This window comes from Myotis daubentonii, chromosome 14 (assembly GCF_963259705.1).
Source record: "Myotis daubentonii chromosome 14, mMyoDau2.1, whole genome shotgun sequence".
NCBI lineage: Eukaryota > Metazoa > Chordata > Mammalia > Chiroptera > Vespertilionidae > Myotis > Myotis daubentonii.
In genome coordinates this window covers 28,912,968-28,927,588 of record NC_081853.1, presented here as the reverse complement: position 1 = coordinate 28,927,588, position 14,621 = coordinate 28,912,968, and the positions used below count along the sequence as shown (strand labels likewise).

Sequence of the window (14,621 nt, the reverse complement as noted above, 5' to 3'; positions counted from 1 at the left end):
CCGCAGGAACATGCGTGGTTGTGGGGGAGCACAGCTTTCCGGGAGGCCCCTGTCAATGGCTGCTCAGGCAAAGTACAAACTAGAAGGCATATGCATCCTAAAATAGAATCTTGGAGAAACGAATGTGCTATCTAAAGGAATGAATCTCAAATAGGCAATGTTCAAGGATTAGGAGGAGATACTATGTTGGCCAGAGAACATTTCCAGATAAAACACACACCCTCCGCCGCCAAACAAATGAACTAACAGAAAACCAACAAACAGGCTAAACTAAAATATAAACAACAACACAGCCACACAGAAAACCACAGGCAGGCAGTCACCTGTTCTGCTTGGGGATAAAACTGACAGTTCTACAAATTCAGGGAGAGAGAGATAAAGGATTTCAAAGTATGGGAGTGAGTTTTTGTTTTTTCATTTAATGCCAGGTTTCAACGAAGGGAGAATATGTTTGTCACTGGTACACATTCGTTCCGTGTAAAACCCATCCAGATGTCTTAACAGGCTCTGTCAGGAGTGGGAGGGTCCCCACGGCTTCGTCTCAAAGCCGGTGAAGAACCCTTCACTGGGAGTGTGGAGCAGGCCCCTCATGGCCATCACTTCTTTTTGAACACTTGATGGCACACCTGGTCACCGCATGTCAGATCCTGCAACATCAGAAAGTGGGTGAGTGATGAACAACCTGGGTCTTTCCTCTGCCCGGCCCCTGGCCTTCGTGTTGTCTGTGATTTGGGTGGGAGGTGGGGGGGGGGGGGGGCTGACTGTAACAAAGAGGACACGTATTCTGGGCAAAGTGCATCTCATGGATCCAATCAGCTGACATGCCCTGATTTGATTTTGACCCTTGAATTGAGCTTGAGCAACTATAAGAACAAAAAATTTGAAGAAATTACCCTCTTGGGCGGGATTTCTCCTACTTTCATGATTAAAGCAACATCACCTAATTTATAAAAGGCAGCAAAGCCATGAAGAAGAGAAGGCTCTAGTGGGGAGAAGCATTTGGAAGGCAAGGGCCTAGGAAGATGCCTGCTGGTGACCCGTGTGGCTCAGCCCTGTGGGCTTTCTGGGCTTGGGAGATCAGAACGTTGGTTGGTCTTGGCCCAGGCAATGAAAGGGTGTGGGCTGCAGATAAGATGCTGTTTTTCATCCAGATAGAGCAGCGGTTCTCAACCTGTGGGTCGCGATCCCTTTGGCGGTCGAACGACCCTTTCACAGGGGTCACCTAAGACCATCCTGCATATCAGATATTTACATGACTATTCATAACAGTAGCAACATTACAGTTATGAAGTAGCAACAAAAATAATGTTATGGTTGGGTCACAACATGAGGAACTGTATTTAAAGGGCCAGAAGGTTGAGAACCACTGAGATAGAGGGAGCCCTCAAGCCTTATCCGTAACTCATGACTCTTTAAGGAAGGAGAGAAAAACACGGGTGTGGGGAGCACCAGGAAATCATCGCAGTTGACGATGAATCCGTTGTCTTCACCACAGGGACCGTTGGGTATTGCACTACAATTAAAACGATCCATCATCCAACCCCGAGCAGGTAGGGAAAACCTTCCATGGAAAACAGCGCATGCCTCCCATTGGTCATCCATCAGCTGACATTGCTCTGGAATAAAGATCCCAGGTGAGGCAAGGCTGGCTCTGAAGGGCACGTGGTGACCTGAATACTGACACTGGGGCCAGGCACCTGCCTGACTCCACAGATAAATGAATGAATGAAGTGCCATTAGTTGAATGAGCCATTTATTTAACAAATGAGTGACTGAATGCATGAAGGAGTGAAGAATTTTTCACTGTTTGAATGTTTGACCCATACATTGCCTTGAAGATTGAAGAATAAAAAAGTAAGCTACCTACACAGATATAATTCAAGGATATCAGCAATGGTACCCACTGCACTGCTTTAGTTTGGCATCCGGTGGACACAGCTTATGATGGGAGGTCCATGCCTGAGGCCTACAAGCAGTTCATGGGCTCAGCTGCCCCCTGTCCGTTCCACCTGCACCCCAACCTCTCTTTTCCAAGCTCACATAGCTGCGAGGAGGCCTGGGCCCACCATCTCTGGGGACATCTTAATTCTGAGCCTCACATTTCTCTCTGGCTGCTCTTTACAGGTTCCCTGCATTTCTCCATGGATCTCAGCTCCCTCGCTCAGCATTTTGAACTTTCATTTTAACGGCAGCCATCACAGAAACGGCCGTATAGATTTCTTCCTGGAGACCCCTGAGCCAGACAGGAATGGCTTTCTGACTCTATGACCACACACATTTGGCTGGAGCTCAGCGGGGGAGTGCAGGGCCATTTTTCTTGTCAAGGTGCCAGGCTGGATGAACAGGCAGCTCGTGTGAGCACAGAGGCAGGGAGCTGGGCAGACCCGGGACTTACCAGGTAGAGCTTGTCCCCTTCAACCCACTGCCTCCAGCCACGGTTCTCCTTCTCCCCCTTCTGCACGCACACGAGGACATTGCCTTCCCAGGTGATCAGCGACTGCAATGACAAGTTCCAGCAAATCAACTGCGTAGCCTTGACTGGGACCAGACGAACGTCAACCTGCGGCTGCAGTCCCGACGCTGTGCCGGGCAGAGCCCTCAGCCTCGGCCGAGACCTTCCAGGCTCATTTCCACACACACCTGCCATTCTAGCCAAACCGGCTGGCTGTGGCTGGTTCTGTCCTCTTTTAAGGAATTCTACTCTTCCATTTTATCCTATGGGACAGATAGCATTCCAAGTCAGAAGCGGGGGAGATGATGAATGTGACTGTCTCACGATGTAACATTTCTGGGAGGGAAAACACCTCGGAGTCTGCAGATGAATAACAAACTGGGAAAAATAACTGTAACACATGTCAGACAAAAGACCTGCGCCCCTTCTATATAAGGCGCTCCCATAAACCAGTAAGAAAAAGATCATTATCCTAATAGGAAATTCAACTGAAGACGCCAACCCACAGCTTACATTTGGGGTGGGGAACGTCATTTGGGCTGGCCCTGCCACGGCATTAGGAGTGAGTTAATTAAATGCTTGACCAAATAGAGCAGCTAGTTTTTAAGGTGATAACTTCATATGGCCCTCGGATGATGTTATAAATATCCAGATGGCTCTGGGCCAGAAAAATGGTTCCCTCCCCTGACACAAGGAAAGAAAAACACAACCCTAGCAGATGGCTTTTAAACCTAAGAAAAGACAATCAACTTCACTCATGATAAGAGAAATGCAAATGAAGGCTTTTTTGATACAATTAATCTCACAGTCAAAGATAAAAGAGTGATAGCACACTGCAGAGGGGCGGGCACCCTCTGTGGCTGATTGGCTCACCCACCCCCTGTCGCCCCTTCCGGCTGAAGGGTACCAGTCAAGTCACAGGAAGGAGGTAGCGCGGAGGGCACCTGCTCTGTGCTGATTCTCTTGGGAACAGTCCTGTGCGGGAGACTGGGCACAGTCTGTCCTGGTACTTCTCAGTCCCCACTGGAGAGGGAGAGCCAGAGCCAGAGCGAGAAAGAGAGAGAGAGAGACCCAACTGTTTGCTGTGGGCAAGCAGAGACAAAAAGTAGAAAAGGGGATTCATTCATATTCTCTCTCTTTCTTTCTTTCTTTCTTTCTTTCTTTCTTTCTTTCTTTCTTTCTTTCTTTCTTTCTTTCTTTCTTTCTTTCTTCCTTCCTTCCTTCCTTCCTTCCTTCCTTCCTTCCTTCCTTCCTTCCTTCCTTCCTTCCTTCCTTCCTCTCTCTCTCTCTCTCTCTCTCTCTCTCTCTCTCTCTCTCTCTCTCTCCTTCCTCCCTCTCCCTCTCCCTCTCCCTGCAGGGCTAAGAACTGATCCTGGGGAGAGTGGGGTCTGAGGGAAGCGGAGAGGCAGAAGGAAAGTGGGTGTTAACGCAGGGAATCATTTGAGATTTGAGGCAGAAAGGGCTGAAAGGACGCCGATCATTTCAGGAAGAGGGCGTTCTCCGCCATCCATGGTGATGCAAGAACTAGTCAGAGAGAACAGGTCTCTTTCTCAACCAAAATGCAAAGACTGGGGGAAATGAATCATTTTCAACTGAAATTCTGCGCCAATTTTCCTGTGAATTCTGGTGTCTGATGCATGGGCCCCCCAGCCACGCAGTTCAGAAAAGCCCTGTGGATCCCTCAGCCTCGCGGGTGGGGCTTCGCAGGGGCCGTCCCAGGCTCGGACGCTGAGGCTCTCATGCCAGGTCCACTCTGATGGAAGTATCTCCAAAGTGCTTTTCATGTCCGACTTCCTTAGCGAGGGCACTGAATATAATTCAGCCTCGACGTGATGGCTGAGGGGACAGTGCCGCAGGACGGCGTGAGAAATAACACGGGCCCGCTCTCGTGGCTTGGATGTCAGTAGCAAAGAAGGATGACAACCTTCCCTTCCAATCCCAGGGAGGTGACAGCGCTCATGGCCCATGACTTGGGGAAGCGCTGAGACCTCCAACTTTTGAAAGAGCTTCTGGAAGCAGAAGAGAAGGGGGACTCCGGGGAGAGTGGGGTGCCTGGAGAATGAGGAAGGGCAGGGTGGAGGGTCCTGGCACTGTGAGGGGCTGGCCTCTGCTGGGGGTGATGACATGGGTACCTGGCGATAGGATACCCAGCTCACCTCCCCAGCTTGGGAGCCAGGGCAGAGGTCCCGGTGGCTGCATTGGCACAAATGGGGTGGGTGCTATGAATATTCAAGCTGCCCACTCTCATGCAAACTACACGGGCACGGACAGTGAGCAGCCACTGGTGGTCGTACCAAATGACCAACCAGAAACCCTCTCCTGGACTGTGTGACCCCTGGGGTCCTTATATGATGCTAAGGTTGGGGTGGGAGAATCCTTCAATTTGACTGAGATTAACTTTCTCCCCATTCCTACGTGTGGGGACTGACCAGGTATAACTGGATTTGGAAAACCAAAGGCAGGAGCACGGAGTGTGAGTGTGAACACCGAGACAATTGCTCACCAGGCTGTGATACCACACTGGTGACTCTGGAGGAGAGGGGACCCTTGCCTTCCCCACCTCCACCCACTGCCCCCTGCTGCTTCCACTCTCTGCCTTATTTACAAACCGCTCCTCTGGGGAGGGCCGGCCTCCTCCGTACTCCAGCTCCTGTGCTTGGAGGGAGATAACACGTGAACTCAGGGCTGCTCGCTTTCAGAATCCTCCCTACACGCACGCCACTCAAGCACCTGGCAGCCTGGCCTTCGGAAGCCTGGGGATTTGCTCCATTAGGTCCTGGGAGTTAGGGTGACGCTGACCCAGAGCCAGAGGCTTGCCCGAGACTTCTGGAAGTTCCTGGGACGGGGGAACCCTGACTTCACTCAGTACACTGAGTGTTTTGTTTGCGATGCACCTCATTCTTCTTTAAAAAATAAACCAGTGGGGCTCACCTAAAATGGAGATATTTCATATGAAAACCTATGAATTCTCAACATCTCTTGGGGGAAAAAATCTGTGAACATGAGGTATCAGTCCCTCGTGGCAATGTGTGGCTGGTGCTGAGCAGGCTGGCCCCCCCCCCCCCCCCCAGGAAGCTACCCTGCTCAGCTCACAGGGCGGAGTCCTCCCTACGACCCCCCACTGGGCCCTCTTCTCCTTGCCCGCCAGCCCATGCCAGACCCTGCAGGGGCCGCACCCTCCAATCGCCCCTTTGCTCATAAGCTTAGTGCAGAAGCTAGCTTGCCCCTTCCTCCCTAAGATAATGTTGCTTAGTGCCGGCATCATTAAGTCCATTCTGGTCCCCCTTCCAGGTTGTTGCTGTCATTTTCCCTTTGTGAAGCCAAACAGCCAGCCTCTCCAGAGTGCGCGCATGACAACCGCCTGCCCAGCTGAGTACCTTCACAGTGCGGTTGTCCAGGCCCTTGGTGTGCTCGTCAAACTCCACTCCAACGGTGAAATCCAGGTCATAGTTGCGGAACGTGCTGTTGGTTTTCGTCTTGAAGTTATCGCCGTCCTGCTGAATGATCTTGGTCTGAGTCAGGCGGACCGCGATCTTGCGGGTGGCGAAATCAATATCTGTTGGCAAAGGGAGTGGTGGAGGTTCTGATGTGCTCAGCCAGACTCATTCATTTCTTTAACAAGGCCAAGCAATCAGGACCGGAGACACAGGGCAGGGCAGGCCCCATTTCTCTGCCTAAGCAGGAAACAAGAGTTGTCTTACACCCAGCCAGTTTGGGCAGCTCAGTCAATTGTTGGGGAGCCCTGGTGGCAGGGGGAGGTCGCAGGCAGGGTCATGCCTGAGCTGCAACTCTCCAATATGCATTCATTATGTATTCATGTGTACACACACACACACACACACACACACACACATCCCTCCACCACAGCAGCTCCATTCTACTTATTTGACATATTGGGTTTCTTTTGAAGAGTTTGCTAAACATACAACTTCATGTTTTAAAAGAAAAAAGACTGTTTAAAACTCACCAGCCTAGATCATAGGCAAAGATGGAATTTGTTATTGTCTACAAGCACGGAAGGGTACATATAAACTTCCATTTTTATTTTTATTTTTTTTAAATATATTTTATTGATTTTTTACAGAGAGGAAGGGAGAGAGATAGAGAGTTAGAAACATCGATGAGAGAGAAACATCGATCAGCTGCCTCCTGCACATCTCCTACTGGGGATATGCCCGCAACCCAGGTACACGCCCTTGACCGGAATCGAACCTGGGACCTTTCAGTCCGCAGGCCGACGCTCTATCCACTGAGCCAAACCGGTTTTGGCAAAACTTCCATTTTTAAAGCAGATTAGGAGCTTACTTACGTAGGCTGTTCTCCCTCCCTCACCAGCTTTAAGTGTGCTCCAGATACTGTAGACCAGCGGTCACCAACCTTTCGGGCCTCACGGACCACCAGTGGTCCTAGCACCACTGGTTAGCAACCGCTGCTGTAGACACTCAGTAAACACTTGCTTTGAGATTTGCTTCATTGTTTTTAAGGAAAAGATGGCCAGTTGTTTATATTTTTATTATGAAAAATTTCAAACAAACAAAAGTAGAGAGGGGAGTACCAGGAATCCTACACTCATCACCCGGATTCAACAATTACCAATATTTTGCTGCGTTTATTCATCTACAGCTTTTCTTTGTCCCGATATTTTAACGGAAATCTTACTCATCTCTTAGAGACCATTAGGAAGTAAAAGGGAGCACGCCCTTCAATGGAGTGCTGCATTTCCCAAGCTCTGTACTTTACAGTAAAAAGCTAAGTGCTGCGTGCACCTCCTTGCTAACCTCTGGTTATACATAATCCATCCTTCAAGCCAAAAGGGCGCTATCTTTGTGGAATCAACCTAGAAACGGAGGATAAGTCTGGGGTTGCTAAATGTGTTCCTTTGCTGTGAACATCATTAAGCTCTTAGTCTCTCACCAAATCATATTTGGCCCCCTTTATGCCTGTAAATTCTCCAGTAAAATGGGGGAAAGATGGCTTATCTCACAGTTATTTGAGGTAAAAATTCACTTAAAATAATGATAAAATGCTTTACACAGTGCCAAGCAGCTGTGGTTATGTGACGCACATTGGCCTCCAAGCCTTGGCCTTTTCTGTTTCAGTCAAACCCAGTCTGGAGTGAAGTGTTTGGGCCACACTTGCACGTCCACCACCCGACGCTGTCCAAGGGCCCGGACTCTGAAGAACAGTCGGATGGCGGCTGATCTGCTCACTTGCATGGCCCTGGCCCGTCACGTGGGCATTGTGTCAGCTTCCTCACTCCAAGGTTTGACCAGGGGGTAAAGAGCTTTAGCTTTGGCCCTCGGTGCTGAGGCCCATGCTGGGCCACACCCTGCTGCTGGCACCACAGGTGGAGATGGAAAGAAAAAAACAACCAACAACCAACAACCAACCAACCAACCAACCAACCAACCAACCAACCAACCAACGAACCAACCAACCACAGGTCACGTATTAACCAGATGAAACAAAGAAGGCGGCTCCTCCAGGCAAAAACTACTCAGAAAGAACTGGGAATTACAGAGGAACTCAGAACCGAGGTGTTTGTCAGAGAACAAGCCTATTTTCACTGCCCAGATGTGGATAGCAAGGCCCAGAGACGTTAAGTGGCAGGTTCCGAGCTACTCAGCTGGGCTGGAGCTCCCGACAGTTTGCCTACAAATACATTCCGTGTATCAGTCACAACTAAGGCTTCCCCAGCAGAAAATATTGCTTGTCCTTGGCTGCTTAGAAAGGTGGATCGCAGTTTAAAACGCCTATTGCTGGGGGGACCGGCTTGCCCTGGAAATAGCATCCCTACTCAATCTTTCTGACCGGGGCCAGCGGAATCTTGTTAGAGGCTCTATGCAAATGTGATCAAGCACCACTTCTTCTCTGGATTGAAAAATGGCCTGGCCTCTTGGCTACCCTTTAGCGTTTACACAGGCCAGTTAATCACGCCACCTCTGCTCCACTCTGGGGAAGGGAGCCGTGATATTTCTAATCAAAAGGAAGGTTTACCTGCAGCTGTAGAACACACACGCGCACCCACACACAGGTTACAGAAACGCTTCCCCTTTGTACTCTGCAGAGAAAATTATTTTCCTGCTATGGTATTCTAACACCAGGGTTATCAAGTATGTTTTATCTGCTTCTCTGGATGAAAGGTAGCTCCGCGCCTGATTTACAGCTGGGTGAAATGAATTTCTACCTCAGGGGAGAAGGTCCAAAGGCAAGCTAGTCCTGAATAATATATATATGGCTTGTAGCTGCCGCAGAAGAAAAAAAACAACACTGAAGTGACTTTATTAAAAGCATACTTTTCATAACTGCATTTTGAACAATGCAAGCCATAAAGGTGAAATATGAGTATGCTACTCAACATTAAAATGCTTTGTAATGTTATTGTGAAAAAAGCTAGAGTTGCAGGCTGAAAGGGCAGGCACTCTTTGTAAATTAAAGAGCAGAGATTGCACACATATTCATCACATGAAATCTGAGACCCATTCCCAGTGCACCGGTGATGGGCTTCAAACCTGGACCCCTTCATTCTCCCATCATCAGCACTTCGAGGCAATTGTGAGCAGCAGTGTGGAGGAGCAATCCTCTCCATTCTTCCATGCCATTTCCTCCTCCGTATGACACATTTAGAGAGGACTTGGCTTGGCCTCCTACCTGCCTCTTCTCACTCCTCAAGGGCATTTTTAAATAGGTTTCAAACTTTCTCTGGCCAGCAGAGGCAGGCCGGAGACCTTGGGGTGCCTCCCTGCTCCCCTTGCTCTATTTTACCTCCTCACCTGTAGGCTACTACTTCCCACTGGGAAGGGGCCAGGATGGAGGTGCTGCTGGTACAAGCAAGGAAGGGCCGAAACTTGCCTTCACCTGGGTCTCTTCCACCCCCAGCACTTTCCCTGTTTGAAAGTGCAACCAGGTACCATGCGGTTTATACAAAGCTTCGGCAATGACCTCATTGACTTGTGAGCGCCAGCAGGAATCCAAATGTTTTAACGCCAACTCTTCCTTGGGTCATTAGACAGTCTGTCTTCTTTTTTCCTTCCTTCCTTCCTTCCTTCCTTCCTTCCTTCCTTCCTTCCTTCCTTCCTTCCTTCCTTCCTTCCTTCCCTCCTTCCTTCCTTCCTTCCTTCCTTCCTTCCTTCCTTCCTTCCTTCCTTCCTTCCTCCCTCCCTCCCTCCCTCCCTCCCTTCCTTCCCCCCTCCCTTTTCCCCTCCTTCCCTATCTTCCTCCCTTTTCTCCAGCCCATGGCACTGCCCTAGCCCAAGCCACCATCACGTTTTGCCTGAACAACGTAACAGCCTGCTAATGGGAATCTCTACTTCCACTCACTCACTCACACACTCATTCGTTTTTACGAGGGACTCTGAGGGGCTCCCGTGCAGTGACTAAGGGTCCTGCCTGTCTACTTAGGTGTCCGCATCCTGACAAACTTGGCGAGAACGAAGCCTCCTCCCCTAACCCTGGGCCTAGTTCCTCCTCCCGGAACAGTGCTGCGGAGAGAGCTTGGGTGTTAGAATCAGACAGGGCTCCTGTCTGCACTGCAGCAGTTCCCAGCCACGGTGACCCCAGGCCAGCCCCTGCCCCGCTTCCCTGGGCTTCAGATACTTCCCCTCACGAGATGGAAAGCAGTCCTTCCATCCTCGCCCCCGACTCCACCCTGTGCTCTGGATCATGTGTCCACGTGCCAGTTTTAATACTCCACTTGGATGCATAATGAGCATCTGAAACCAACTATGGAAAGCAGAATGCTGCACGCATGTCCCCTGCCCAGCACCCCGTCTGAACTCACTCCTCCCCAGGCCTTCCCCATTTCAGCCAATGGGATCGCCACCTTCCCAGTTATTCAGGCCTAAGCCTGGGGCCCATCTTCACTTCCTCTTGCTTCGTATTCATCTGCAAGCACTTTACCTCCAAAGTATACACAGGATCTGTCCTCTTTTCTCCAGCCCATGGCACTGCCCTGGCCCAAGCCACCATCATGTTTTGCCCGAACAACACATCAGCCTGCTAATGGGCATCTCTGCTTCCAGTCTTGCCCTCCTGTGACTCATTCTTCATACTGCAGCCATAGTGATCCTTCAAGAATAAGCTAGGTTAAGTCTTCCCACCATAAGGCCTGACCTGCCTCTGTAGACGGATCTTTCTTTGTTCACCACACTCCCAACACACCAGCCGTCATATGGTTCTCGAACATGCCCAGAGCCTTTGCACGTGCTGTTCCCTGTGCCTGGAATAATACTTCTCGGCATTTAAGCTTCGGCTTCGATGTCACCTGCTCAGGCAGCCTTCCCTGACCACCCATCATTCCTTCTTATTTTTTTTTAAGCACTTACCACTATCTAAAATCATCTTCATCCGGGGATTTTCAGCCTTTTTCATCCCATGGCACACACAAATTAATTACTAAAATCTGCAGCACACCAAAAATTTATTATATTTTTTGTTGATCTGACAAAAATGTAGGTATAATTTTTATTGAGTTACAAAAAAAAATAAAAATAGCAATTACCTCCCTTTTTTGCTGCAAAGTGACTTTAAAAAAAAAAAAATCAGGTGCCTATACTTGTACATAAAGATTTCTGTTACCCAAAACAAAACAAAACACCAACCCAATCAGACACAACCTGATCCAGCCAGAAGGAGGGCCTCAGGGCATGACACTTTTCTCAGGGTAAGTGAGTTTACCAGCTGCTTTATTTGCTGTCAAAAAAGAATCTGGGGCCTCAAGAAAGGCCAGTGTCTTGGAAAGCAGGAGAGGAGGTGCCCTTGACACTTGGCACTCCTTTGAACAGTTAATGACTTGATAATTTGGGGCAAACCCAAAGGTTGGCATGACGTGTCACTCTGCTGGGACCAGCAGCTGGGGTGTGGGGTGAGTCACTGGGAGTCTCTCATTCCCCCCGGAACCAGCAGTCAGGCCCACAGAGAAAGCCAACTCCCTGACGCTGGGACTAACGCTAAGAAAGTGACGATTCTTTGGCAGGAAGTGGAGTTATACCTCACGGTGTCTACATATCTGGGATTTGCTGAGATCTCCATGTGTGTTCTCCCCAAATGCCAAGGGCCTCGTGCCCCCAGCCTCAAGGCAGGCAAGCTCCATGGGCTTGTCAGCGTTGGAGCAACAGCCCCTGCCTTGCAGGGCGGGTGTGGAGGAAATTGCACAGATCTGCTGGGCTGCTTTCAGCAGGTGAAATTGTCGGGGTGGCCCTCCCTCAGCTGCTTCCGGCTGAGACCCTTGAGGCCTGTTTTTAGTCATCACCGGGGCCTTCCTCTCCCCCAGCTTAAGGCCCCCTGGGCAGGTGAGAGGGAGCAGGTGTCCTGTCGCCATGGTGGGAAGTGACTCCAGCTAAAGCATTTCTGCGCGTGGCATCATGGCCTCAAGCTGTAGCCACTTCCTGGGGCCCTGCAACACCGTGGGCTACCAGCAGCTGGGTAAACTGAGGCATCAAGCACATCCACCTTTGGGGTTTAACTAGTAAACCACCTACAGTTTTCATCTTAATCAGGAGAGTGGCAGCCTACTCCTAAACTTCAGAGACTCTGGCACAAAAAGGTCCAACAAGCCCGGCTGGTGTGCTCAGTGGTTGAGTGTCGACCCAGGAACCAAGAGGTCGCTGGTTTGATTCCTGCTTAGGGCACATGCCCAGGTTGCAGGCGCACTTCCCAGTGGGTGGCATGCAGGAGGCAGCCGATCAATGATGTTTCTCTCTCATTGATGTTTCTATCTTTCTCTTTCTCCCTTCCTTTCTCTCTAAAAATCAATAAAACCTATTTTTTTTTTAAAAAAAAAAAAAGGTACAACAGTTTCCTCATTAGCTTGTAGATCTATGTAGATCTATGACGCTAAACTGGAAATTCTGACTGCAGCTGTAAGAGACAATAGGCATCTGATACCAAAGATACTAAGACAGAGCTATGCAAACAACGCATTCCCAGGGTGGGAACCCCTCCCCCACGCGGAGGCTGCACACTGGTGTGGAAGAGGCCCCAGGAAGGCCGTTTCTAGAGAGAGAACTGGCAGCGCGCCTTGCATGGATCCCTTCCTCCCGGAGAGGACAGAGGGCGGAACAGAGTGGCTGGCCTCTCACCTTAAACCTAGAGAAAGGGTTTCAGGGGCCCACCCTGCAGAGTGGAAACTAGACAGAGGCTGGATTTTATACCCAAAGTCACCGCAGGACTTTTCATTCTTTAAAAATGAGCAGAAGAAGACACAAAGTTGCTTTCTGATGATATTTCCCCGAATCCGCTTGTTTGGCCGGCTGCTCAAACCTGGCAGCCCCCAAAGGCCCTCGTTAACGCACTTCCCGGCGTTCCACTGCCGACATCTTCCGGAGAAACAGGCAACGCTGGTGCTATTTCCCCTACTCGGCAGATGAGGAAACCCGTTCTGAGAAGGTCAAGGTCAGAGAGAAAGCCAAGGCTATGTTGGCCCCTCTGGTTCGCCTTCCTCCTCTGATGGCTTGTTCAGAGCTAAGCTCCAGACCATTTACTTGCCCACAGATAGAATCAGAACTCAGTTCCGATTGCTCACTCAGGGCACTAAAACCAGGTGCAACACGGTTAGGATTTTTGCCTCCCACCTCCTCTTCCAAGTACAGGGTGTCCCTAAGAATGTATACACGCTGTCCCAGCTGCTAGCTCAGTTTTGAAAATGAAATGTATTTTAATAAACACTGCCTTTACCATTTATTCAAAGTGCATGCATCCATTTTGGGGGATGCCCTATGTATTGAGGTAAAATTCGGATCACCAGGAGGAAAAAAAGCTACCCAGTGTTGGAAATATGTTCAATGTACACGAAGAAAGTCCTATAAACTGTCGAACATGCCACAGCCCTCGTTGTTCACACACTGGAAATGTTCATTAAGCTAGAAGTGAACTGCACACACAAGACCATGACAACCGTTCTTGATGAGACTTCCCATCCCCATATCCAAACCCTTGGGCCTCCGGCCCCACCCGTGGCCACTGTTCTCCTATTTTGTGTGGGCAAGTTCCAGCCAGGAACTCCTCACCTGGAGGAGGTGCTACCGCTGGCTAAGGTGAGCGGGAGGCCGGTGCAGGATGAAGTCGGGATGAGCAGCCAAAGCCTCTTGCTCGGTGCCCAGACCATGGTGGCTGCCCAGCAAAGGGAGCTCCAGAGGGCCAGTCCCCCTGCCTTCCAGTGGCTTCTGCCCACCCCACGAGAGATCCTATAAGAGAGTCCGCTCGGGACACACACTAATTGAGCCCCTGGCGTGGAGTCTATTTCAGAAGTCAGGTAAGCAGTACCACCCGGTTGGACGTCTATGACCAAAGCCTTTCCTGGCCTCTGCGGGCTTGCTTTTCTCCAGCCCTGAAATATTTGTGAGCCACTCCTCTTCTCTTCCCACGACAAGACTGACAAAAGGGCAATGCAGGGCCGTTGGTGGATAATATCGGGCCCAACCAGCTGTTTAAGAGATGGCGGTCACAGGAACGTGAGCGACTGCATGACCCTCTCAGGTCTGGCTTTGCTCTTGTATGCACATGTATGTTTGTGTGCGCGTGCGTACGTGATTGTGTATGCGTATCCTCCATTCAGTGCGTTTTTTCTGTGGACCACGTACTACGCTAAGGACATTCCAGACACAATCTCATTTACTACTATTCCCAACTTGCAGAAGAGGAATCCGAGCCTCAGGGAATGTGTATGATGTGCCTGATGTTACATAGCTCGTAGGTGAGGAGTGAGACCTGCACTTAGATGTGAGAGCTCCATAGGGGCACTGTCCAGAGGGCCAGACCACAGTCCTTCTGAAGCTGCCCTCCCTCTTCCACCCCCAGCCACCCCCTTACCCAGGGCCTTCATGTAGCCTTCAAAGTTGTCATTGCTCTCCATCTCCCAGGTTCCATTCTGGTCCTTCGACATGGTGATGGCCTCTGGTTACCGTGGTGCGTGGTCACCGTCCAGGAGCAGGCTGCAGGGAGAGCGTTTTTGGAATGAGTCACTTTTATAGCCTAATGGGTTGGGTTTATGGCTCTGAAGATAACAGGTTCAAAGGTGATAAGCACAGCCCAGAGGAACTTCCCTTTCCTTTTCAAAGTTCAGAAGGACTACAGGCAACCCATGGTCAAAGTCCTGGCCTGGGCCAGCATGGGTGTCCTGGTGACGGCCACACACAGCTGGCCCTGGGCAGCCCCATTTTTGGCTGGCTGG

The 14,621-nt window shown here is 50.2% G+C and overlaps 1 protein-coding gene across 1 annotated transcript; it reads right to left on the bottom strand.

The window, feature by feature from the left end:
• Window positions 1–404: 404 nt before the first annotated feature.
• On the bottom strand, window positions 405–14,416 carry RBP2 (retinol binding protein 2). The gene is made up of 4 exons (XM_059663798.1): window positions 14,261–14,416; window positions 5,830–6,008; window positions 2,396–2,497; window positions 405–647 (listed from the first exon to the last, which is right to left on the bottom strand). The coding sequence occupies exons 1-4, from the start codon at window positions 14,331–14,333 to the stop codon at window positions 597–599; spliced, it is 405 nt and encodes a 134-aa protein (XP_059519781.1). The 5' UTR covers window positions 14,334–14,416; the 3' UTR covers window positions 405–596.
• Window positions 14,417–14,621: the final 205 nt, after the last annotated feature.

Bases quoted from the DNA above. Each gene is read 5' to 3' on its own strand.
- RBP2 (XM_059663798.1), bottom strand. From the start codon at position 14,333: ATGTCGAAGGACCAGAATGGAACCTGGGAGATGGAGAGCAATGACAAC. The intron at 6,009-14,260 runs GTAAGGGGGTGG...CTTTGCCAACAG, and splicing joins AGGCTACATGAAGGCCCTGG to ATATTGATTTCGCCACCCGC. The intron at 648-2,395 runs GTAAGTCCCGGG...CTGATGTTGCAG, and splicing joins AAGGGGACAAGCTCTACCTG to GATCTGACATGCGGTGACCA.